The 27,776-nt window shown below is 41.6% G+C and overlaps 1 protein-coding gene across 1 annotated transcript; it reads right to left on the bottom strand.

The window, feature by feature from the left end:
• Nucleotides 1–3,088: 3,088 nt before the first annotated feature.
• LOC129114349 (gamma-aminobutyric acid receptor subunit gamma-1-like) lies at nucleotides 3,089–13,407 on the bottom strand. The gene is given in 8 exon segments (XM_054626635.1): nucleotides 3,089–3,243; nucleotides 3,246–3,369; nucleotides 3,465–3,667; nucleotides 6,588–6,740; nucleotides 10,504–10,641; nucleotides 11,931–12,013; nucleotides 12,318–12,538; nucleotides 13,345–13,407. Coding segments are annotated over 8 exon segments (1,080 nt in total). The 5' UTR covers nucleotides 13,348–13,407.
• Between the last annotated feature and the right edge of the window lie 14,369 nt (nucleotides 13,408–27,776).

Genomic DNA, 27,776 nt, shown 5'->3' with positions numbered 1-27,776 from the left:
TAATTTTGATGACAATTCACTGTTTCACAAATTCCTTCTATGCAGTGGCTTCTAAACAGATGGCGGTCCAGTTTGCCCTCAATAATCATAATGCTGTGAGCTGTGGCCCAGAAAAATAGAGCCCTATGAACAATTAAGCTTTTTTCATATGCTTAATATTGTGACCAATAGTGCCCCGAATGTCCATATTTCCGATAAACTAAAAAAAATATTTTTCAAACTCAACAGGATATACATCATATGAGCTATTGACCTCTCTAATGAAATCAGGAACCATACCTCCCTTCCACATTACAGCAACAAATTGCAATGCACCTCCTCTTTCCTGCTTCTAAATTACAGTGGGTACGGAAAGTATTCAGACCCCTTTAAATTTTTCACTCTTTGTTTCATTGCAGCCATTTGCTAAAATCGAAAAAGTTCATTTTTTTTTCGCATTAATGTACACTCAGCAACCCATCTTGACAGAAAAAAACAGAAATGTAGAAATTTTTGCAAATTTATTAAAAAAGAAAAACTGAAATATCACATGGTCATAAGTATTCAGACCCTTTGCTGTGACACTCATATTTAATTCACATGCTGTCCATTTCTTCTGATCCTCCTTGAGATGGTTCTACTCCTTCATTGGAGTCCAGCTGTGTTTAATTAAACTGATTGGACTTTATTAGGAAAGGCACACACCTGTCTATATAAGACCTTACAGCTCACAGTGCATGTCAGAACAAATGAGAATCATGAGGTCGAAGGAACTGCCCAAGGAGCTCAGAGACAGAATTGTGGCAAGGCACAGATCTGGCCAAGGTTACAAAAGAATTTCTGCAGCACTCAAGGTTCCTAAGAGCACAGTGGCCTCCATAATCCTTAAATGGAAGAAGTATGGGATGACCAGAACTCTTCCTAGACCTGGCCGTCCAGCCAAACTGAGCAATCGTGGGAGAAGAGCCTTGGTGAGAGAGGTAAAGAAGAACCCAAAGATCACTGTGGCTGAGCTCCAGAGATGCAGTAGGGAGATGGGAGAAAGTTCCACAAAGTCAACTATCACTGCAGCCCTCCACCAGTCGGGGCTTTATGGCAGAGTGGCCCGACGGAAGCCTCTCCTCAGTGCAAGACGTATGAAAGCCCGCATAGAGTTTGCCAAAAAACACATGGAGGACTCCCAAACTATGAGAAATAAGATTCTCTGGTCTGATGAGACCAAGATTGAACTTTTTGGCGTTAATTCTAAGCGGTATGTGTGGAGAAAACCAGGCACTGCTCATCACCTGCCCAATACAATCCCAACAGTGAAACATGGTGGTGGCAGCATCATGCTATGGGGGTGTTTTTCAGCTGCAGGGACAGGACGACTGGTTGCAATTGAAGGAAAGATGAATGCGGCCAAGTACAGAGATATCCTGGAAGAAAACCTCCTCCAGAGTGCTCAGGACCTCAGACTGGGCCGAAGGTTCACCTTCCAACAAGACAATGACCCGAAGCACACAGCTAAAATAACAAAGGAGTGGCTTCGGAACAAGTCTGTGACCATTCTTGACTGGCCCAGCCAGAGCCCTGACCTAAACCCAATTGAGCATCTCTGGAGAGACCTGAAAATGGCTGTCCACCAACGTTCACCATCCAACCTGACAGAACTGGAGAGGATCTGCAAGGAAGAATGGCAGAGGATCCCCAAATCCAGGTGTGAGAAACTTGTTGCATCATTCCCAAGAAGACTCATGGCTGTACTAGCTCAAAAGGGTGCTTCTACTCAATACTGAGCAAAGGGTCTGAATACTTATGACCATGTGATATTTCAGTTTTTCTTTTTTAATAAATTTGCAAAAATTTCTACATTTCTGTTTTTTTCTGTCAAAATGGGTTGCTGAGTGTACATTAATGCGAAAAAAAATGAACTTTTTCGATTTTAGCAAATGGCTGCAATGAAACAAAGGGTGAAAAATTTAAAGGGGTCTGAATACTTTCCATACCCACTGTATATCATTAGCACAGTGGCAAAGTATAAACAAAATGTAGTGTATAGTTTTCAGGTCTGATGGCAATGTCTTGTGCAAACATGTCTGGGGTCAGAACTGCTATGGGTGGGTTTAAATCTGAATCCAGCATTAAATCATCTTATATTATTATATAATCTGTTGAATTCATTATCAGATCTATTGAGGTTTAAATTACAACAATTGCAAATTTCAGGATTATTGAACAACAGAACAATATAGAGCAATTCAAGATTTGCCATTTTAACTGGTGAAAGTGACAAAATGCTGGATAAAAATGAGGCCTACACTAACCTAAATTGTTTCTATGCTCTTTGCTAATAATAAAAAAAAAAAGATTGAGAAGAGATAAATACAGGGCATTTTGCCAACCTTGATCCAAAATGCTCAGAACCTTTTTACTGGTTGAGATAAACTTAAAAGCCAAAGAAACAAAGCTTCAGTGAGACAAGCAGAGTATGAGTGGAGTATGGCAATATTATGAGGCACTTTTTCTGTTAAAGGAAAACTGTATTTGTATCATAAGGTCCAAAAGCATTTTCGGGGCACCTAGTATTTATCTACATAGCCTGCTGTTTGGACTATGCAGGGAAACTGTTCACTCCCCATCTTGGGTTCGGAGTGAGTTAGTGCCACACTGAAAGGATCTCAAGGTCATCTCAGGTAAAGGGTCATACAAAATGGGGTCCTTTATCCTTTAGCTTTTTAGATGCCTTGTCATATCAAAAAAAATATTTAATTTGGTGCTAGATGAAAAGGTCAATGAATCATCATAATCAATGGGGATTATCCACTGGCGGAAATTAATATCCATACTGTGCTTAATGAATATCAACCAGTAGTGGTTGACCTGCCTTGCTCTGGAATAAGGTGTTGGGCAGATTGAGGGTCAGTATGAATGATGTCAGTCATTTGCCATGCCTCATACCTAGCGTGGAGTAAAACAAGGCAATGTCTTGATTTGGCTTTAGATTTTAATTTAGTTCCTTGTTTGCAAAGCATCTATGTTTTATGTTGCTTCAAGAGCAGCTACTGTATGCTACAGCAAAATGCTTGCAGATGTTAAACTCCAGCCGTCCTTTTTTGAGGTACTGGTTTTATAGATACAGATAACCTATCCAATAAACCAGATTGAAAAGGCCAAAAGCGGTTGGGAAAAATATCCGTGAGTAAGAATCAATCTTGGAAACCCGCACATGCATCCTGTTTTCGCGCCAGGCACCTGAGCGGCAGTCATCAAAGCAGCAAAAAAGCTGGTGCAGTCTTTTCCATCCAAACACTCGTAAGCGGAGTCACCCTCCTCATGATAGGGCACAATGTTGTTCATCTGCAGCAGGGAGGTGCCAGGTTGGATATTCATCATGCTTGCTGCTCTCTGCTGTGGAGGAAAACACAACCATTTAATTATGTTGCTCTTACATTCAGTGGGTTCAGGAAGAAGAAAGAAGAAGAAAGAAAATGAGTTTCAGATACCTGTGTGTTATTGTTGGCTTTAGCCTTCTTGGTTTGTCTGTTGCTGGTGAAGTAGTGCAGAGTTCCATACTCCATGAGGGCAGCAAAGGTGAAAATGAAGCAGACAGAGACAAACAGGTCCATGGCGGTGACATAGGAAACCTTGGGGAGGGACTTCCTGGAGATGGTGCTAAGAGTTGTCATCGTAAGGACTGTGGTGATACCTAAATGGATTGTCACAGAGATAAATAAACACATTTCCTATGAAGATGTATCTATCTAGTAATACTTTTGGATTTCATACAACCAAAGCTACATTCCTCTTCAGACATTTTGCAATTGCTATGTATGACATAGTACACAACATCAAGGTGAAAATAGTCGATTCATAAATGTTGGCCAGTAACTGGGAACTGGAAGGTAAGTGACTAATAAATTCAAATCACACAAAATTCATAAATATACAGTACATTCATTCGAAAGCAATTTTAACTAAATAAAAGGCTTAAAGGGGAGGTCACATACTATGTTCTCCCTATGCCCAAGAACAGTTGAGTCTGTATGGGGAAAATGCATCACTTTACCTAAAACTAGAAATCAGAGAGTATCCTCACATCAGGCTACTCCATAGAAAACACATGGGGCACTCAGACGTTCAATTTCATTGAATGATTGATTAGATGTTACCTGTGACAAATGGTGGAATGCAGGCACTCTCTATTATTTTTAACTGAGGAGCTATTGAGTGCAAATGATGAATGCATCATCGAACCATACCCTTGAAGTAATAGACTTTCTAGTAATTGTCAGTCAAAAAATGTCAAGGCTTGCTTTCATCAGTCAGGCTACTGACATTAAGCCAAAAACAAATTTCTAGGCTAACCCCAAAATCTAGCAGTCCTAAGGACATAAAAACATAAACACAAAAAACAGCTCCTTGTGTCCAAACGATTTAGGAAACTTCTTCCCTTCCCTTCCTTTTTCCTCAGAGTAAGGAAGGGGCAGAAACGTTTACCTTAGTGTGCTTGACCTCATTGCCAGGAATAATTATTTATTTTATTTAAGAGGTGTGAATGGTTGATACAAAAAAAGAACTCTTAGTGATAATAGGCATGTAATTGACAGTGAAATCTATAAGCCTCATCACAGAATATAGTCTCTATTCAGACATGATGTAATTACAAATACTGTTTTATGTAATAGACATCCCTGTTGAATAAATTGTAAGCCATATGCCTATACTACACAATGTTGGCCTACTACTTGTGCAGTAGCCTATTCACATGTCTACGTTTATTTACCATGTTGATAATTGTAGTATTTAATCTATTTGATACTAACGGGTGGAAAATGGCTCAGCTTTCTCAATTTCGGTGATGACTGGCCAGTCTATATAAGTAGCGGCGTTCTTCGGCATCTAAATATATAACCAGAAGATACTGCTGCATTTTTCCGGTTGCAAGATATCTTAGTTTTGTGATCACTTTCATATCTGACCTTATAGCGTAATTGCAAATTGTAAAAGTGTGGGAGATGCGAACGCATCCCTAATGAGATCGACCACAACCATAATCCCTGCACAATCTAATCTGTAGTGTTTCATCAACTCACTGTCATTCAGTGTTTGGAGAATATTTCTCCTGCCTCTTTGTCTTTCCACCATTTCCTCCTCTGCTTAAAACACTGAATGACAGAAAATGTATGAAACGCTACAGATAAGATTAGAAGAGTTTAATCTAAATAAGGAACTCTAAGAGAGTATTCTCAGAATGACTGTGAATACGGCCCCAGGTTCTTGGAGGCCGCAGCTCCCTCCCCTATGTGATTATTAGATTATCTGGTCTTCATGCAGCAGTCCTAGTGAGAACAGGAGTCTGGAATAAGACAATAACCAGAATCAAAGTCTCATATGGGTGCAAGAGCTCACACCAAGAGGTAATGTAATCATGAATTCCCCTTTAACACATTACACATTGTCCAAAATATATTAATACTTTTAATTTTAGTAGCTTACGGTAAGTATATATTGATCCTTATACTTTTGTACCTTTATTTGCAGACATTAACTTGTAGGTTGTAATAAAGAATTTGATACTGATGTGGTATTACTCACCCCTGTATGTTAACATTCAAATTAAATAGTTCTCTCACTCACACAAAACACTCGGAAATATTGGTATCTCAGAGAAACATGCCTGGACATAGCTGAACAGGCCTGAATGGAAATGTTTGGGACTGTCACGACACCATTAGAAAGATGAAACCTGAGTGTGACTGAAATAAAGTATATTGTCGTATCCAAGGAAACAGTGGAAGAGTTTAAAAATAAAAGGTGGAGCAGTAGCCACAGGCTGAGGAGCTATATCAGAGCAGAGCAGGATAAATCAGTTTGTCTCCGGAGCTCACCTCACAAGTTGTTTATTTGCTGGAAGAATAAACTATAATATATGGAACTCTATCCATTTTCAGTGCTTTCTTCAAACACCGTTCGGACACCAATAGTCAGGGGCGCCGCTAGGGATTTTGGGCCCCATGAAAAGAATCTTTACAGGGCCCCCAACACAGCGGCAAAATTTCTCTCTGGGCCCCCCTCCATCATGGGCCCCTAGAATCCGTCTCCTTTACCCCCCCTTTTCGGCGCCCCTGCCAATAGTTACTGGGAACAGATCAGACAAAGTGCTGGAGCAGTAGTTTAGAAATCATCACGCCTTAGCTTCCGTTCTCCAACGCAATCATATGTCATCAACTAATTAAAAGAAACAATTCACCATAAACTCTTCCAATGTGCCGTTTTCCACATCAATACATCACTAATTAAATGGACTGTACTTGTACTCAAAGCGCTATAACACTACATGTCATCATTCACCCATTCATACACTGATGACAGGGGCTACCATGCAAGGTGCCACCTGCTAATGTGGACTATCTAATAATGTATGCCCATTGCTCCCAATACTAAGATTAGTTAAGTGCAGAGGCTACATTTCACTCTGTGCTGTGGTGTACAATTTGTGACAGAAAAGTTGACTAATATTTACATTTACAAATATTTCAAAGATCGATGTCCATTCCAGTTATTTACAGAAAGGGGCACATTTGAACTCAATATGTCTTAAATAAGAACATATCAACATATCAAACCTAAAGATGTGCGGGCTGGGACTGCATCCTTGTTAATCCAGAAGGAGACCCAGGACAAGACCACAATCATACTGCAGGGAATGTAGGTCTGGATGGTGAAGTAGCCCATTCTCCGACTCAGGTCAAAAAAGATTGTCATGATTACATACTCCCCTGAAAGTATATCAATGAGGTAGATATGAAGATAAATCCTTAATTAGCACAGGGTGAAGTGAGATGTTTAGGTAAGGTGGGGTAAAATAGATCACATAGATTTATAGTTTTTATGTATGCCATTGTACATAGATTATTTCCTATCTTTATTCAAGAGCTTGTTCTTGCAATTTAAAAGCATGCCTTTTTTGAGTTTACTTTCAATTTTGTAATTACCTCCCCTAAAACCCTGTCATCACACTCAAAAAGCCTCTGCGTGTGCTTGAATTTGTGCAAAAACTGTGTATTTGCTTGCGCTCAGATATATTATTGCTTGCCCAGATTTCCCAGCTCCAGCTTTAGCACTTCTCCTCACACTTGGGCTGCTCCTGTGTGCTTGTGAAACATCTGCTCTTGGATCGTTTTTGTGCAACAACCCTGTCAACATTTACAACAAATAGAATGCCAGTCTATTGTTGACCAATCAAATCATCCCTCACTCGTTGGTGGTGTTTTTGCTTTACCTCTCAGGGATGGGAAGTAACTCTTTAAACTTGGTTTAGGTGTTTAATGTCATATACAGAGGTGTGAAGCTAGATAAAGCCCAGAAGGCCCCCTATGGTTCCGGTGGAGTAAGACTGACAGTCCTGGGGTCTACCACAAAAGCACTATCATATCCAGAGAGGAGCACCAAAGAGACAATCTAGAGAGGTCGCTGTTTAGCAGACCAGCCTCACTGAGACTCACACTGGTAGCCAGAGTTTATACAACAGCTCAGGACAGAGTCAAAAGAGAACATCCTAAACTCTGTGATAGGCTCTGACTAGTCCAGAAGCCGTACACTATTTACCTCCAACCTGACGCCGAGCCATTCTCTCTTAAAGTGCCACAGCGTGTCCAATTGCCGCTCATGGCCAAAGTGAAGAAAGAATTTAGAGAGGATTGAAAATCTAGGGGTTATCAGTCATGTGGTGTAACCAACAGACTGGTGTTGTGGCATGTTGTAGCCCACATGGATATCCTCATCTGGGTGACCACCCAGGAGCAGCTCAACACGGGGATTCATGCTGTCGTCGTGCCTCCTGCTGTGAGCCGACTGACACCCACTGCTACTTCGATTATTATTATTAGTCACATTACTATCCCTATTTTCATGGCTATAATTCTACTGTAATAATTGCTGCTGTTATTATATGTAGTCTTATTATATGAATCATTTATGTCATATACATTGAATGTGTTGTATCTAAGAACTGTTATGCTGCTCATTCTGTACACATGACATCTATTGCATTCTGTCCATCCTGGGAGAAGGATCCCTCCTCTGTCGTTCTCCCATAGGTTTCTTCCTTTTTTCTCCCTGTTAAAGGGGTTTTTTAGGGGAGTTTTTCCTGTGCCGATGTGAGGGAAGGACAGAGGATGTCGCATGTGCACAGATTGTAAAGCCCTCTGAGGCAAATTTGTAATTTGTGATTCTGGGCTATACAAAATAAACTGAATTGAATTGAATTGTCCTTAATGGAGCAGAATAGGCAGGTGTCACATTCAACATGTGCGAGTTTGGGAAGAAAAGTCAAGTTTCTTGGCTAAATCATCTCAGATGACGGTATGAGGCCAGGCTCAGACAAGACAAAAGCTGTGCAGGACATAATAGAGCCTACCAACTTAAGGGAACTCAGGAGCTTCCTAGGTATGGGGAAGTTTATATCAAATCTGGCTGAAAAAGACAAAACTCTAAGACCTATTGTCTAAAAAGGACCAATGGTGCTGGCATTAACAGCAACCAAGATCATTTGTAGCCTCAAGCCTGAGTTCGCCATTTTAAGAATTATCACGACACGAAATTAAAAAATCTGTAAAATCTCAGAGTAAGCCTTGCATTGTGAGAATGAGGTTGGGCAGAGAAGTTATAAAACCGCAAAGACTTAAGCTGTCATATTAAAAAAAATACCTTAAGCATCCGACTGCGTTTATGGGTTATGGAAATAATGAAGTCTAAGGGTTATGTTTAAAATGAGACCCTCTTGTTATTTGAAAAGCTAATGGGATTCTGTTATTTAAAAATAATAATAATGAATGTTATTTGTATAGCGCTTCAAAGGGTACATATAGGCACTTTATATGATGAAATCTAAAATTTGAATGCAAACAAGGCAGAGAGATGACCTTATAGCAGTGATAAACAAAACAACAACAAGAAAAAAGACATGCATAACTAGCATCACAGGTTGAAAGCAGATTTAAACAGATGAGTTTAAGTTCAGTTTTGAAAGTGGCGAGTGACGGGGAATGTCTGAGGTGTGGAAGGTGTGGATAAGAGATTCAGCAGTGGAGGAGGAGAGGGAGGGGCGTAGATGGGACATGTTTTTTAGCTGAAAGAAGGTGTTTTTTGTGATGTGATGAACAAAAGAGGGTTTGTTCAAAAGTGACACCAAGGTAACGTATGTGTGTGGAAGCAGAAGCAGTGGTGCCATTGATGCAAAGGGAAAAGTTGTGGAGGGAATTGTTTGGTGATTTGGGGCTGATGAGGATTTCGGATTTGCTGCTGTTAAGTTAGAGAAAGTTGGCTTGCATACATGTCTTTATATCCGTGAGGCAGTTGGTGATGGTGGAGTGTGTGGTGGGGGTGATGGATTTGGTGAAGATGTAGAGCTGGGTGTTGTCAGCATATGATGTTACACCTTGAGAGACTGGGGCTTTGAAAGAGTTGACCTTATTGATGCAAATTAACTGTTTGTGGTTGGAGAGGTATGATTTGAACCAGAAGAGGGCTGTGCCAGTGATATGGAGGGAGAGGAGGATTTACCAGGTCTTTGGGGGAGGGGCTAAAAAAGGGGTGAGACCAGATAATTGATGAAGTGATGGCTAGGTGGGTCGGAGATGGTGAGGTCAGAGCCGGAGGACTGGTTGATGGTGATTCCAGTGGAACACACCAGGTCCAGAATGAGAACGTGGTTATGTGACTCATTGTTTCAAAGGAAAAGTGTTCAACAGAAATATTGGATGTGAAAACTGTTTATTGATTGTGTTGAACAGAGGCCACAGCTAAGGTTAACTTCAAACTTAAAGTAAGGATGATGTGGCTTAATGTTAGCAGTTTGTTACCTGGCACCTAATGATAATGTCAAATGGCAGGCTCTGTATGACCTGGGGGGTCATACACAGCTAGCTGTGTGCATACCACATTTAATTGCCAGTATTACTGAAGAAACGGTTCTGAATGCTTAACACAAGTAGTCTTCATTGTGTGTAAAATAACTCAACACAAAACCACATCCAACAGTTTATGTTGCATTGACTGGCACCACTCCCCTCTGTTATAAATAAGTGTTCACTATCATATGATACCGTAATTGCTTCACTGACACAACTGCTCTTTCCCCTCTAGCACACAAACAGCAGGCCGGTGTAGCTATTATAGTAAAATAAAAAAATCACAGCAATGTTATATCGATAATATATATAATAATGTATATACAGTTTGAGCAGAAATCAGCACACAAGCAGAGGCTATTTGGGTGTGATGACAAGGTTTAGAGGGAAGGCATTACAAAATATGAATAGCAATTAATAAGTCTTAAATAGCAAGAACATTCTCTTAATAAAAATAGGAAAAAAGGCTCCATACCATTGCATGTTTTGAGGTTTTATTACATATGAATAGGTAAAATAAATTAATTTGATAATGTTGAACTTTTACTCTAATGCAAAGTCTCCATTCTTGTAATGTCAATGTTCAATGTCAAATGACAACATGCATGAGGGCTTGGTCTTAATTTCTCACCTGACTGGGTGTGTGCCACATCAGAGGTGTTCCTCAACCCTACAAAGGCAAATTGGTAAAGTCTCCAGTACCGCTGGTCTGCCACCTCCACCGCTCTTCTCTGCCACCGGTACATGATCTCATTTTTGGGATAACCATCTGCAACCCCCCCCCCCCCCAGACACAGACACATAATACATGAAGTAGAAGCATTAGTGATGCCTATATGTCTTTATTCAGTTGACTGTAAATCACAAGATCGCAAGCAAAGGAGCATTCAAGATGGAACGGACCTGCCCAGTCTCATGAAATGTCTTCAAATTAGCAAGATGTCTTTAGAGGCATCCAACAGGCTGTGCTCTAGTATGGTAGGTAAACATGGGCTTTGATAGGCATTCCTTTAATTGTCATTAGAGGGTAGTTTTTGCAGATGTAAGCTTGTACTTACACAGTTGCAGTACATGGTGTTGAAGTTATTACTTTTGCTCTCTCTGACATATATTTTATTAATTCTCACATTGTAGAGATGTTTCACAGAACATTTGACTCTTGCTTGCTCGATTCTAAATTCAAATTTTTCATTGAAACACATTTCCTGGTCAACAAGTCTTTGAACTAACTAAACTTTTTTCGGAGCCTTTTAAATGTAACTGTTTTAATACTTTTCTTGAAGGTTTTCTGATATCCCACCTCTATATTTAAGGTCACCATAAGCAATTCAAACCTGTTAGATAAAGCTAGGGAAATATTGTGGTCATGGTTAAGGGAAGGAATGCCTTCCAAAGAAAACCAATACTTACTGTCAGTAGAAGAAAGGACATAGTCCAAGCCGCTGATGATGAAGTCATATGCTTTGACCTCCCTCTTTTAAAGATTCTGTGTTACAATGTTACCCAATTTCTTTTTCAGTTGATGCTTCCTTATGGGAAAATGTGGGTTTTTTTAAAGGCATTTGAACAACAAACCGCTGTTTTTCAGGTGAAGTCTCCCTATTCTTTTGTCTTTTTTGACTAAATTAACACTGATTTGTGCTCATTTGATGGCATTTAGTGTGACTGTACTGGTCCTGACATTTATACTCAACACCATGGAATGGTCTTTTTCACTCGTGTGTGAAAGGTCGTGACAAGACATGAGAGGCAGAAGCACAATGCAATAGACAAATGAAGGATGACACAGACAGCATGAATCAGAATGGGGAAAGGTGCATAATTCATAAAGTCTGTCTGAGAAAATGGGACTGGGTGACCTCTCTCCGCTGGTGGAGCAGATGATAGATTGGTACAGGCTTAGAGAGGGCAGCCTCAAGCTGATGGGCCTTTTAGCAAGGAGAGGGAACAAGGCTTAGCCACAACGCTAGCCTACTCAGAAGCTCCTCTGCAAGTTACGAAAGTTGAAGTCGAGATGGTGAGCTCAAAAATGGGAGGGGAAAACGTGTGACCACCTACAGCTTGAAAACTCCAGTGGACACGAGTGCTCATCCATTGGAAAGTTATGCAGCTTTAGGTAACACTCCGCATTAATAGTCAACCTGACAAAAACAGAATTGTGACAGAGAAAAGCATGTCTCAGCGTTGTTTTTTTCCCTACCAAGTGTGACCGAACATAAAAAAGGTACTTCATGTTTTCTCTGTAATTACAACAACAAATGCAGATTATTTTTATTTTTTTAAATAAAACCTTAAGTGATCAAAAACTAAAATAGAACTACATGATAAAAAATAAAGATGCACACACTAAGCTGCACAAACAACAAAGATTTTTGAAGAGGTGATAGTTCTACATTAAAAATGGCTACCAAAATGGAAAACAAATTGGCTGCATAACTGTTATACCTCAATGTGTACATGACTCTCCCATTGCTCCACAGCCTCAGGAGGCGGTTGGGAGTGGTGATCCAGTGGGCGTCTGATTTGCGGGAATTCCTGAAGAATGTGTCGGGAATCCAGATTTTGCCTACCATGTTACTGTTGAGCATGAGCAGCTTCATCGAGCTGTTGAACTTCAATCGACTGTCATACCATGTCTGGGCAAAGAAGATGTCAATGGTGTATTCCTGTAACAGATTAAGGAAAATCTACTTTAACAATGTACAAGAAGATATCTTAACATTTACTTTGAGAATTCCCAGAGCAAACAGGGAGTTAATTATTAGATCAGGACGAATTGTTAGTATCCCCTGACTTTTCATGTTGCACCATTATCAAGTCAAAATTATAAGTGGTCGGTATAATATCTTATATGTATGTATATTCTTTTTTTCCCAGAAAATGTATCTTAATGAATTTGGTGATCTACTGCCCTTTACTCTCCCATCACAAACGTATTTTAGAGATTGAGATGTCTCCACAACTATTGTTTGGATGCCATGAAGTTTGGCAGATAATCAAACACATAAAATCAGAAGATAGTCGGTTTGATCCCCGCCTCTGTTACTCCATTTAGATGTTTACTTGGACACTTAACCCCAAATTGCTCACGAATGCTGTGCTTTCGGTGTGTAAATTGGTGTGAATGGTTGTCCTGTTGGGCAGGTAGCACCTTGCATGGTAGCACCTGCCATCTGTGTATGAATGGGTGTGAATCGTGAATGATGAAATGTAGTGGTAAAGCACTTTGAGTGGTAGGAAGACTAGAAAAGCACTATACAAGTACAGTTCCATTTACCATAAAGTCTCAAGTTAAGGTCATCTTACTATCTTTGTCTGGCACTTCCTAATACTGTAAATAGACAAACTGTAAACTTTTTTATTGTAGCTTCTACATGATAATTATCTTAGATACGTAAGGGGGAATTATACATCCAGTATTCATTATATCAGCAAAAAAAAAGCAAAGGGAAATCTGAAGACGTATTCTCACCATGTTGATGGGGTCCACTGGTCCAATGCTGTTGATATACACGGCTGTTTCAATCACTGTTGGCCTCACTGAAACATAACAGAAGAAACTGCACTGATATAGATATCAACGTTTTTTATGTTTGTTAGCTGATGTCCAAAAAGATGCACTCTGTCTGATCAACTTAAGGAGATACAACAAACATCATCCTATTGCAATCTCGAAGTGGATGGCGACACACCACCTGAAGCTCAACCTGGACAAAACCGAGCTACTGTTCCTCCCGGGGAAGGGTTGCCCGCACCGAGACCTGTCCATCACCATTGATGATGCCGTGGTGACGCCAACTCGGACTGTGAGGAATCTGGGTGTGACCCTGGACGACCAACTGTCGTTCTCAGCAAACATTGCTTCAGTCACACGCTCCTGCAGATTCCTCCTCTACAACATCAGGAGGATTCGCCCCTTCCTCACTGAGGAGACGGCGCAGGTGCTCATCCAGGCTCTGGTCATCTCCCGCCTGGACTACTGCAACTCACTACTTGCCGGAGCCCCGGCGTCGGCCATCAGACCTCTGGAGCTTGTCCAGAAAGCTGCAGCACGTCTGGTGTTCAATCGCCCCAAGTTCTCCCACACAACTTCCCTTCTCCGTTCTCTACACTGGCTCCCTGTAAGAGCTCGCATCCAGTTTAAGACTCTGATGCTAGCCTACAGGGCAGTGAAAGGAACAGCTCCTTCCTATCTCCAGGCCTTGGTCAAGCCCTACACCCCCCGCCCGACCACTGCTGCCTCGGGGCGATTGGTTGCCCCGTCGCTCAGAGGTCCCTGCGGCCGATCCACCCGGTCACAGCTTTTTTCTGTCCTGGCCCCTCAGTGGTGGAATGAACTCCCCACTGACGTCAGGACAGCAGAGTCGCTGCCCATCTTTCGGCGCAGGCTGAAAACACACCTCTTCATGAAGTACTACCCTGAGCCTTCCTCGTAGCACTTATTGTATTCGTATTAGTTGTTGCACTCACTGTATTCGTATCAGTTCGCTGCACTTATTGAATTGGTATTCGTTTACTGCACTTATCCTATTCGTAGTAGTTTGTAGCACTTATTGTATTCGTATTAGTCTGTTGCAATTATTGTTTTCGTAGTAATTTGCCTCTGCACTATACTTTTGCTCTGGTTTATGCTTTAAGATGCTTGTTTAAGAAAGGAGATGCACTTATGACTTCTGGTGACTAGTAGTTCTCTTGAATACCTATGTTGAATACACTTCCTGTAAGTCGCTTTGGATAAAAGCGTCTGCTAAATGACTGTAATGTAATGTAATGTAATGACTGTAGACCCTCTTTTTTGCCTATATGAAGCTCAAAGCACTGAGGTTAGGTGATTAGATGCATACACCCTGAATTGTCAGCAAATGTCAGTACTGAATCCATTGCTATTGCTGATTATAGTTGTAGCGAGGTTGTAGTGGCTTGGTGGAGCTAACACTTGAGAATCATCCCCTACCGGCGGTAGGTGACGCAGAGACATTCCAATACAACTATTGTATTATATTACCCAATATTGTTCCATATTATTGTTCCATATTATTACCCAATAATATGGAACCATATTGGGTAATATGCTGTGGACCTGCTGACACCCACTGCTACTACCATTATTATTATTAGTCACATTACTATTACTATTACCTGTACCATTAGGCATATTGGCTTTGCTTCCACCCTGAAGCCCTTTTTGCTTTCTCGCCTCGCAGGTTTCCACGAATTGTTGTGGTACCTGGGCCGTGGTCGTGCCTCCTGCTGTGACCCGGCTGAAAACCACTGCTACTTCGATTATTGTATTAGTCACATCACTAATATTATTCCCTATATCATTATTTTAATTCTACTATCGTTATTGCTGCTTTTATAAGTAGTATTAATTGTTTCCTTCGTTACTCTACTTACTACTGTGATTATATGAATCATTTATGTCATATACATTCAATGTGTTGTAACTCTGTTATGTTGTTCATTCTGTACACATGACATCTGTTGCATTCTGTCCATCCTGGGAGAAGGATCCCTCCTTTGTCGCTCTCCCATAGGTTTCTTCCTTTTTCTCCCTGTTAAAGGGTTTTTTTCCTGTGCCGATGTGAGGTTCAGGGACAGAGGATGTTGCATGTGTGCAGATTGTAAAACCCTCTGAGGCAAATTTGTAATTTGTGATTTTGGGCTATACAAAATAAACTGAATTGAACCCTCCTGAACGCTCAGTCCGATTGCCACCAAATTTCACGTAGATCCTTAACTGATCAATGTCATCAAAAGTTATCAAAAGCTTGTTGATATCTCTTTGCATTTAGAATATATGGACCAATGAACTTGATAGGGGCGTGGCTTCCTACATCAATAAACATAACATAAATACCGTTTAACCTATAACTACGGAATTTGGAGCATATGTCCACACTGCATCCCGTTACATACCATGACATTTTCATTCCATTCTACCACTAGGGGGCGATACAGTAAATGGTAAATTTTCTGCATTTCGCGTTGTTTTGAGGCTTGTACTTTAACAAACTCCTCCTAGAGATTTAACCTGATTGACTTCAAATTCAGTCAGTATGATCTAAAGAACTTTGCAGTCAAAATGTATCAAAAGATCAAAAAGTTATCCAACTATCTATCCGTGGCGTCGCTTTCAAAAAACACCATATGCCATGAAACAGGAAGTTATTATAACTTGGCCGTACATTGTCTAATATGCTCAAAATTTCTCGTATGTCATGCCATCCTGACCCTGAAGACATCTTTATGTCAATTAAAATCATAATAATAGTGCCACCTAGTGGCTACAGGAAGTTACATGTTGTGTACATCCTCCTCATCACAAACTCAACTCCACAAGGTCAGATCTTTTCCAAATTTCACGTTTGATGCGACTCCAGGCTTGAAGACATATACAGTCCAATTTCTACTCATACTCATAGCGCCACCTACTGGTAACAGAAAGTAAATGTTGCCATACTTTTTATACAATTAGTAGGTAAACCAGATCCACCTCAAATTTCTTCCACACATATGTAAGATTTCATAGTGCCAGCCCACAAAGTATTTGACGTTTCGTAAAACGCTTTTGCCGTGGTGACGCATTCTTTGCAGTGAAAGACGAAGATGTTCTTGAGGGATTAAAAATGCTCGAAACACAAGCAAACCTGGCACACACGTTTAAAGTCCTAAATGTAGTTATCTCATATGGTTTTAATACATGAGAGTGGCAAGTCAACTCGATAGCGCCCCCTACGAAATTTCGATGAAGCAGCCCCCGCAGTACGTTTCACCTAGATGTATATGTTTTGTTAGGCACATGTATCACATCCAGACTTAATATAAAGTCTCTTGGAGCCATAGTCTAAACCAAACCGGAAGTCTTCCATTTATTATTTTGTATGAATGTATTTTGTATTTTTTGCCATTTCCAGGCGCTAAACTTTAACAAACTCCTCCTAGGGAATTCATCAGATCCACTTCAAATTTGGTCAGTACAATCTAAAGACCTTAGTGATTAAAAGTTATCAAAAATTTGTTGTTTTGAACGCCGTTACCGTTGCGACGCATTGTTCGCCATGAAAACGAAGGTGTTTTTAAAGGTCTAAAAATGCTTGAAACACAACTACACTTGGCACACACATTAGAAATCCAAAATGTAGTTGCCTGATATGATTTTAATGCATCAGAGTGGAAAATCGACTCGACAGCACCCCCTATAAAATTTCATTTTTGAAAGGCCTCCTAGACTTCCGCCATTTCGAATTTTGTTAAAAACACATTTTTGTGTAATCCTCCTAAATGCCATGTCCTAGTGCTTCCAAATTGTCTGTGTGTTATCACTTGATCAATATCATCAATAGTTATAAAAAGCTTGTTGATATCTCATTGCGTTTACAAGATATGGAGCAGAGAACATAATAGGGGCGTGGCTTTGTACAACAACACACATCAATTGTAAAATGTTTGGCCTATCATCGAGAAACATGCAGAATATGTCGGCATCGCATCCTATATCATACCCTGACATTTTCATTCCATTCCTCCAATAGGGGCCGCTACAGTAATTTGGTAATTTTCTGTATTTTTAGGCATTTTTCTTTGAACTTTAACAAACTCCTCCTAGAAAATGTATGCAATTGACTTCACATTTGGCCAGGATGATCTGAAGACCTTTAAGATGAAAAGGTATTAAAAGCTTCACTTTTGATGGTACGGCCTAGCTGTAGCGGAGCACTGTGCAGGGAGCACTCCTGTGGACTTTTTTCTACTCTGTGGTGGCATCAGCCATCTTCTATGCAGTGGTCTGCTGGAGCAGCAGCATCTCGACAGCCGACAGGACGAGGCTTAACAAACTGGTTAGGAAGGCCAGCAGTGTCCTGGGGTGTCCACTGGATACAGTGGAAGTGGTGGGAGACAGGAGGATGATGGCTAAGCTGTCATCCCTGATGGACAACACCTCCCACCCCATGCAGGACACTCTAGCAGCTCTGTGCAGCTCCTTCAGCCTCCTCCACCCCCGGTGTGTGAAGGCGAGGTACCGCACTTCCTGTCACTGTCAGGCTGCACAACCATCTCTACTCCCAGTAGACCAAACATCACTAAAAAACAACTACAGTGGGGGAAATAATTATTTGATCCCTTGCCGATTTTGTAAGTTTGCCCACTGACAAAGAAATGAACAATCTATAATTGTTATGGTAGGTTTATTTTAACATTGAGAGACAGAATATCAAAAATAAAATCCAGAAAATAACATTATATAAAAGTTATAAATTGATTTGCATTTGATCGAGTGAAATAAGTATTTGATCCCCTAACAAAACATGACTCAGTACTTGGTGGAGAACCGTTGTTGGCAAGCACAGAGGTCAGACGCTTCTTGTAGTTGGTCACCAGGTTTGCGCACATCTCAGGAGGGATTTTGGTCCACTCCTCTTTGCAGATCTTCTCCAAATCCTGAAGGTTTCGAGGCTGTCGCTTGGCAACTCTAAGCTTCAGCTCCCTCCACAGATTTTCTATGGGATTAAGGCCGGAGACTGGCTAGGCCACTCCATGACCTTAATGTGCTTCTTCTTGAGCCACTTCTTTGTTGCCTTGGCCGTATGTTTTGGGTCATTGTCGTGCTGGAAGACCCATCCACGACCCATTTTCAGTGTCCTGGCTGAGGTAAGGAGGTTGTCGCCCAAGATTTCACGGTACATGGCCCCGTCCATCCTCCCCTGGATGCGGTGAAGTCGTCCTGTCCCCTTAGCAGAGAAACACCCCCAAAGCATAATGTTTCCACCTCCATGCTTGATGGTGGGGATGGTGTTCTTGGGGTTATAATCAGCATTTCTCTTCCTCCAAACACGGCGAGTTGAGTTGATGCCAAATAGCTCGATTTTGGTCTCATCTGACCACATTACCTTCTCCCAAGCCTTCTCTGAATCATTCAGTTGTTCATTGGCAAACTTCAGACGGGCCTGTACATGTGCCTTCTTGAGCAGGGGGACCTTGCGGGTGCTCCAGGATTTTAATCCATTACGGCGTAGTGTGTTACCAATGGTTTTCTTGGTGACTGTGGTCCCAGCTGTCTTGAGATCATTAACAAGTTCCTTTGTAGTTCTGGGCTGATCCCTAACCTTTCTCATGATCATCGATACCCCACGAGGCGAGATCTTGCGTGGAGCCCCAGGCCGAGGGCGATTGATGGTCATTTTGTGTTTCTTCCATTTCCGAATAATCGCACCAACAGTTGTCTCCTTCTCACCAAGCTGCTTGCCGATGGTCTTGTAGCCCATTCCAGCCTTGTGCAGGTCTACAATCTTTGCCCCGACGTCCTTAGACAGCTCTTTGGTCTTGCCCATGGTGGAGAAGTTGGAATCTGATTGATTGATTCTGTGGACAGGTGTCTTTTATACAGGTAACGAGTTGAGACAGGTGTCTTTTATACAGGTAACGAGTTGAGACAGGTGTCTTTTATACAGGTAACGAGTTGAGACAGATGTCTTTCATACAGGTAACGAGTTGAGATTCAGAGTACTTTCTTAAAGTGAAAGAACTAATCTAACCGATATGTGGGAGCCAGAATTCTTGCTGGTTGGTAGGGGCTCAAATACTTATTTCACTCAATCAAATGCAAATCAATTTATAACTTTTATATAATGTGATTTTCTGGATTATTTTTTTTATATTCTGTCTCTCACTATTAAAATAAACCTACCATAACAATTATAGATCGTTCATTTCTTTGTCAGTGGGCAAACTTACAAAATGGGCAAGGGATCAAATAATTATTTCCCCCACTGTATATAAATATGTGCAATATAAAAATATGTGCAATACACTGTACAATACTACAATAATTTTGTATATATATAATATTTTAGTTATTTTGGATGTTTTACTTTTTTTTAACTGATTTTCTAATCTTTACTTTGTTAATACTTGTTTTGATCTTGTTTTTTTACTATGTCTCTAGTTTGCAGTATCTTCTCTGCTGCTGTCATCCTGCAAATTTCCCCAATGCGGGACTAATAAAGGATTATTTTATCTTAGTCTACTAAAAATGCACGAGATTCAACCAACTCTTTTCATTATGCAAACATTTCTTGTGAAAGTTAAGTCCACCTTTTACTTGATCAATAGTATTTACTCTTGATTGTAAATTGGGCTATTTCTGTCAACTATAATCCACAACATAACTAATATAAATGTTGATTAAATGTGGCCTTCCTTCCACCTCAATAAGGATCAAATAATAGCTTTAAGGGTATGTGCTTTCCTTATGTGTGTATTATGTATTTATCATTTTTAATGACACTGAAAACTACAATTAAATTCATTTAAAGTGCCCTATAAGATTCATTACAAGTTATATGGCAAATTTGGAACAACCACGAAAAAGTGTTCTGTAGTTAATGGAAAAGGCACACAGTGTTGGTAAATCACTGTAGGTTTATTTTAAATGTAATATAACAGAAAACTATGATCACAAATAACAAAGGGACATTAAACATTATTTACAATAACTACTGTCGCTACTTTACATGAGCTGTACTGCACTGACAGTTTAGAGGTCTCCATCAAATGACAAACCATGACAATGACATGCAACATGAATTACTTAATCTAACTGCTGCAAATCTAACTGTAAAATCATCAGTACAAACGCTTAATTACGCGTAATGCATAATTCTAAAATAGTACACATCTATTACTGGAGTCACTTTTTGATCCTGGGTGCACCTCTGGTTAGCAATTACCCGTTGTTTCCTTTTGAAGATCCTTATGTAGTCGATTAGGAAATACTTTCACATACGAAATTGATTTTTGTAGTGACTACGATCACCTTGCAAACAACAGCCTAAATCAAGTCGAAGGCAATAAATTGAACATTGGAATACCAAGGCCAGATAATTTATCACTTCTTAAAAGTTAGTTACGGTGAAACACTTCACCATCACATAATTAAAGGGACAACAACAGAATTGAGTTTTAAAGCAAAATGCAATTTATTTAGCAAAGCAAACAAACAAACAAGGAGTAACGAATGTCTAGGGTATATGTTTAAGTGCGAGATAGAGGTTGTGGGTGAGTGGATGCAGTGAATGCGTCTGTATGTTAGAAATGAGACTATAGCTAATAAGAGTGAGGATGAGGGGAAAGAGTTAAAGACAAAGAACAAAGCAACGTGCCCAAGTGAAAGAATACCATAATAGTGCCTGCAACAACCGAAAAGAGTGCCTCGTGAGAGAGAGACCTAACCTGCTTATATACCCCGCCCATTAACCCAGGTGTGATCAATAATGTGATTATGATCACCTTACCCAAGTAGTAGCCCTGTAGTGGCATCAAAGAGCCTTAAGGGGTGCAGGGGGTCGTCACACCTCCCCCACTAAAAAGAGGTTTGTCTAAACCTCAAATAACCAAACAAAATATAAAGACCAATAAAGAGTTCAAACCCACAACACTGTCTCTTCCTAGATCCTGGGCCCTAGGACTAGGAAAAACAGTGAAACCCCGGAACTCGACAGTCACAAGGTAGAGATCGAAGAAAAACAAAAAAAGTAATCTCAACAACGGGACAACGCATCTGCCACAATGTTGTCTTTGCCCCTGATGTGTTGGATTTTCAGCGGGTATTGCTGTAGAATTAAGCTCCAGCGCATAATGCGTTGATTCTGGTTCCGCATACGATCAATGAACACCAGCGGGTTGTGGTCAGTAAAAACGTCTATTGGACTCGGAGATGAGCCCAAGTAGACCTCAAAATGTTGAACAGCAAGAATTAAAGCAAGTGCTTCTCTCTCCACTGTGGAGTAGACTTGCTGATGACGATTAAACTTTTTAGAAAAATATCCTACGGGGTGCTCTACACCATCGGATCCCAACTGTAATAAAACTGCACCAGCGCCACTCCCACTGGCATCAACAGCTACACTGAAAGGACAGTCAAAGTTTGGGGCAGACAGCACAGGGGAAGAAGCAAGCAAAAGCTTAACATTCTCAAAAGCTTCCTGACATTTCCTCGACCAATCAAATTGTACTTTAGGGCTAAGGAGGTTTGTCAAAGGTGTAACAACAGAAGAAAAGTTTTTACAAAAGGCCCTGTAGTAACCTGCCATACCAAGAAACCTCCGGAGCTCCCGGCGCGTTTCAGGTATAGTAAAGTTACATATGGCTTCAATCTTAGCTCCTACAGGCCGAACTTGTCCTCCACCAACTATCTTACCAAGATAGGTAACACTAGCCTTACCGAACTCACACTTGGCAAGGTTTACTGTAAGGTTAGCGGCAGCAAGACGAGTAAAGAGTTCGTTGATCTGGTCTAAATGATGAGTCCAGCTGGTACTATACAGGACCACATCATCTAAGTACGCATCACAACCCCGCATACCTGCCAAGACCCGGTTAACGAGCCTCTGGAAAGTGGCGGGAGCATTTCTGACCCCAAATGGCATGACGTGGTACTGCAGGAAATTATCAGACGTAACAAACGCAGATAACTCCTTAGCCCTGGATGTTAAAGGGACCTGCCAGTACCCTTTAAGAAGGTCAAATTTGCTCACAAATTTGGCTGAGCCAACTCGGTCTATACAATCATCACATCGGGGTAATGGATAGCAGTCTGGCTTTGTAACTGAATTGAGTCTCCTATAGTCAGTGCAGAAACGAAAAGTGCCATCCGGCTTGTTCACTAACAAACAGGGTGAACTCCATGCACTAAAACTAGGTTCAGCCAGATTATGGGCTAACAAATAGTCCACTTCTTTCTGTAATAATTCCTTCTTTCTAGGATTAACACGATAGGCGTGTTGTTTTATTGGCGAAGCCCCCCCAACGTCAATATCATGCTCAATCACAGATGTACGGGTAGGAACATCAGGGAAAAGAGCAGGAAAAGATTCAACCAAACCAATGATATCTGCTTTCTCCACATCATTCAGATGGGAAAGATGTGAAGGTAATTCTGCCAGGAACTCAGAATTTCGCAGGCGACCCTCTACGATCGCCTGTGATGGAGCTCTCACACCCTCACTGGACTCCTCACTGACAGAATCAAGACTTTCAGAACTGTTATCCCCTGAGGAAAACACATGGTCTGGGTCACTAGAGACCCCTAGAGGCGTGGTAGCAATTAACCCAACGGGTGCAACTGACAAAGAAGAAAAGTAAGGTTTCAAAAGATTAATATGGCAAACCTGCACCTTTTTCCTCCGATCTGGCGTACTAAGAACATAATTGTGATCATTGAAACATTTCACAATTTCGTACGGGCCACTGAATTTAGCCTGAAAGGGACTACTCAAAAGCGGCAACAAAGCTAAAACCTTATCCCCAAGGTTAAAACTACGGTGTTTCGCCCTGCGGTTGTAAAGACGTTGCATCTTAGACTGAGCTTTACCCAGTTTACGTCCAGCAGCGGCTCTAGCTTCATACAAACGATAGCGGAATCCGCTTACATAGTCCAACACGTTAACAGGTGCCTCAGCAGTGCACCACTCATCAGCTAAAACAGCGGTTGGCCCTCTCACAGCATGTCCAAATACCAGTTCATTAGGGCTGAAGCCCGTGCTCTCCTGAACAACCTCCCTAATTGCTAGGAGTAGCCAAGGGAGACCCTCTTCCCAATCAGACCCAAGTTCTACACAATAAGATCTTAAGAGAGACTTGAGCGTCTGATGAAAACGTTCGAGAGCACCCTGACTCTGCGGATGGTATGCACTGGAGATATTATGTTTCGCTTTAAGTTGGCGTAATGCCCTAGTAAACTGCTTTGACATGAAATTAGACCCTCGGTCACTTTGAAGGACTTTTGGAATCCCAAAAGTGGACATGAAATTAGTAAGAGCCTTCAACACAGACTTAGTCGTAATTGACCTAAGTGGATACGCTGCAGGGTAGCGTGTAGATTGACACATCACTGTCAACAGGTAAAGATGTCCAGCCTTAGAGCGAGGCAATGGACCAACACAATCAATTATGAGGTGTTCAAAAGGATTAGACACCGCAGGGATGGGCTGCAATGGGGCGACAGGAATCTTTTGGTTAGGTTTTCCGGTCAGTTGGCACACATGACATGCTTTTACATATGAGGAAACATCCTTTCTTAACTTAGGCCAAAAAAACGACGCACAATCCTGTCATACGTTTTCCGCACCCCAGTGTGTCCAGCTACCTCATTGTGAGCTAGGTCTAGCACAGCTTTCCTGAACTTACAAGGAACAACTACCTGTACAAAGGAGTTGGAAAAAGTCTCTTGTTGGAACACATATTTTCTACACAAGCCATCCTGTACATAGTAGGAGGACTCATCCTCCGGTTTCTGATGAGATGCCAAAACAAAGAGAGATTTGAGAGAAGAGTCAACCAACTGTTCTCTTATCAAATCTTCACGTGAAACTTTGAACAAATCAGGCAAAGAACAGCGCTCAAGCTCACTCGAAGTCAAAATGGTGACTGCGGACTCACCATTAATCACTCCTAAGGGAGGGACCACTTTTACAGACTCAATCTCTTCATCAGAGTCATCACCACCTCCAGTAGAGTCGTCAGAGTTAGCAGTGGTAGTCTCTAGCTCCCCTACAGGTGACTGTGAGGAAGTACTACCTGCAACCTCAGGTTTAGTAAGAAAAGTGTCCTCTAGAGAAACCAAATCAGAAGCAAGGCCACGTTTCAGCATGGCACGAGTGACCGCACAGCTAGGAAACACATCAGGATGCCGCCGTGAGCACTGATCAGGCCTTGGTGGTACTTCAGGCACAAAATCAGCAACAACAGGTGGTGAGACGGCCTCGGTGTTACCCCAAACCTTCCCACCAGCCAGGTCATTGCCCAAGATAAATGAAATACCTGGTACAGGGAGAGATTGTCGAACTCCCACCACCACATCACCTTTGACCAGTTTGGAAGAGAGATGGACTTGATGCAACGGCACCTGAACAGGAGTCATTTCAAAACCCCTGACTAGAACATGTGTTCCGGTGAAAGTACTGTCAGACAAAGGCAACACACTGGACAGCATAAATGACTGAGCTGCCCCAGTGTCTCTTAGTATGCCTACTGGCACACTACTTTCCCCATCAACCAAAGACACAAAGCCTTTGGTGACAAAAGGAGTGTACTCTGCGTCAACTTTGCACTTATCTCCTTTACAAGCAACCACATGCCCAACACTCGAGGTCTCCTTCAAAGAAGACAGGACACTTCCACAAGAAGCCACCAGGCCAAAACTCTTGGCGTTCTGGTTCTTCTTACGAAGTTCTACACAATCATATTTCAGATGGCCTATCTTCTTGCAATAGTGGCAAGTGACCTCTGTGTTGTTAGTAGGAGGACGGCTAAAGCTAACAGGTGGGGATGAGCGCGAAGCACCATTTCCACCACCAGACTGTGGCTGACTCCTAGGAGGGTGTCGTGTTTTGTTCTGATGGCCTACCCAGCCACTACTAGATACACGCTTGTGTGTAAGTACAAATTTATCTGCAAGAACAGCAGCCTCGTCCAACTTTTGCACCTCCTGTTCATTCAGGTACACAGCGACAGATTCAGGGAGACAGTTCTTGAAGTCCTCCAAGAGAACAAGCTGTCTTAGGTCTTCCCTGGTTTGAACATTCTGTGCAGTGCACCACCTATCAAACAGGCGTTCTTTCTCGAATGCAAACTCAACAAAAGTACGCTGCTCTAGTTTTCTAGCATTTCTGAATTTCTGCCGATAAGCCTCAGGAACCAGCTCGTAGGCATGCAATATGCTGTCTCTCACTACATCATACTGTTTAGCTTGGTCGATACTTAGAGCGGACAACACCTCCTGGGCCTTCCCAGTAAACACACACTGAAGTAACAATGGCCACATCTCTCTGGGCCAATTGAGGGTGGTTGCTACCCTCTCGAAATGAGTGAAATATTTATCCACCTCTCTCTCAGAGAATGGTGGAACAAGACGTATGTTCTTACTCACATCAAAACCACGTACAGACGGACTGGCAGGAGAGGCTTGAGGCCGTTGGCCTAACTCAAGTTCAAGCCTCTTCATTGCCAAAGCATGCTCTCTTTCACGTTCATGCGTCTCATGCTCCATCCTTTTTAACTCAAGGTCATGCTCAAGCTTGCGGAGCTCTAAGGTTCTCCTCTGCTCCAGCTCTTTATCCCTAAAAGCGCGAGCCTCCTTTTCAACAAGCAATTTCTCAAGCTGCAACTTATCACTGTCCACAGAAACAGGAGCATCGGTCTTCAACACTCCTTTCCTTTGCAACTGATATTTTACAGCCAAGAACAAGGTCTCCTTTAAATTTTTCTCCTGCGCGGTTATCAGTAATTCATACTGTGTAGCCAATTCACAGAGTTGCAGTTTGGTAAGGCCAGACAACAACTCCTCTGATGGACTAGCAATAAAAGCTTCAGGGGATGCCATCTTAACCCAGTTAACATCCAATTCACAACACAAGACAATTATTCAACCCTGCTCAAAAACCTGTAGCTTTGTGCTAAGCCACCTATTAATTAATGGGCGCTACAGTAACACAGGCTACCTTCAATTTCCAATGACCAAAAACAGCAGAGGGGTACACAATTAAACCAACAAAAATGAGGCACAAAGTAACAAAATACTTGCACAGACTACTAGTGTTCTTCACACACAATGGGCAACATGTGCTAGTTCAAACAAACTCACTCCAACCTAAGCTGGTTCCAAAATGGCCAAGTTACTATTAACAAACAAAGCAACGGAGGCAACACCTCCACAACACAATAGCTTTGAATGTCCGATGCGTTCGCATGCACAGCCTAAAAATAGCATATAGGCTACGCAAACCCAAACAATGAACGTCAGTCTATCTAAAAATAGACCAGTGGACGTTCCACAAACAATGCGGTACTCCGCTACAAGTTAAACAACTTGCACAGTGAACGCTAACAGTAGCAAACTAATTTATAGTCTAACAAAAACAAACACTAACCACATCCGCAAGCCACTCACCAAAATACTCCCATGCATCCAGGTGAAATCATCCATTGATTGTCGGCGCTAATTCCCACTGAAAAGTGTGTCTTCATACGCAGTCCACTGGCGCCCTGAATACCTAGCCCAAAGAAGCTAACTGTCCTGGCTAACTCTTCTGAGAAGTGCCGGCCTTGGGGCGACTGGTTAACGCTGAACTCGCTACAATGTTTTACCACTGTACGAAGCGTGCCCCTGACAGAAGTTAAAAACTTCGGACCAGGATTTTCTCAAAAATAACAAACTAAAACAATAAACAGTGCTCCGAAGGAAAGGCAAGCCCAGCTGGAGCACTCTTCCTTGCCAGAGACTGCACAAAACTATAGCCAACACAAACAATTGACGTTCTCACCTGAACTCACAAAAGTCTATGGATTCCGGATTTTTCACCGACAGGCTTCCGGACGAGCAACCCAAAATTATGTTACGGTGAAACACTTCACCATCACATAATTAAAGGGACAACAACAGAATTGAGTTTTAAAGCAAAATGCAATTTATTTAGCAAAGCAAACAAACAAACAAGGAGTAACGAATGTCTAGGGTATATGTTTAAGTGCGAGATAGAGGTTGTGGGTGAGTGGATGCAGTGAATGCGTCTGTATGTTAGAAATGAGACTATAGCTAATAAGAGTGAGGATGAGGGGAAAGAGTTAAAGACAAAGAACAAAGCAACGTGCCCAAGTGAAAGAATACCATAATAGTGCCTGCAACAACCGAAAAGAAATTAATTAATTTCAAATATTTGCAAAACTGTGCCCAAAAAGAATACCATAATAGTGCCTGCAACAACCGAAAAGAGTGCCTCGTGAGAGAGAGACCTAACCTGCTTATATACCCCGCCCATTAACCCAGGTGTGATCAATAATGTGATTATGATCACCTTACCCAAGTAGTAGCCCTGTAGTGGCATCAAAGAGCCTTAAGGGGGTGCA

Source organism: Anoplopoma fimbria, unplaced genomic scaffold (genome assembly GCF_027596085.1).
Source record: "Anoplopoma fimbria isolate UVic2021 breed Golden Eagle Sablefish unplaced genomic scaffold, Afim_UVic_2022 Un_contig_10135_pilon_pilon, whole genome shotgun sequence".
Lineage (NCBI taxonomy): Eukaryota > Metazoa > Chordata > Actinopteri > Perciformes > Anoplopomatidae > Anoplopoma > Anoplopoma fimbria.
Note: the sequence above shows the minus strand (reverse complement) of the source record. Positions and strands in the feature narration are given on the sequence as shown.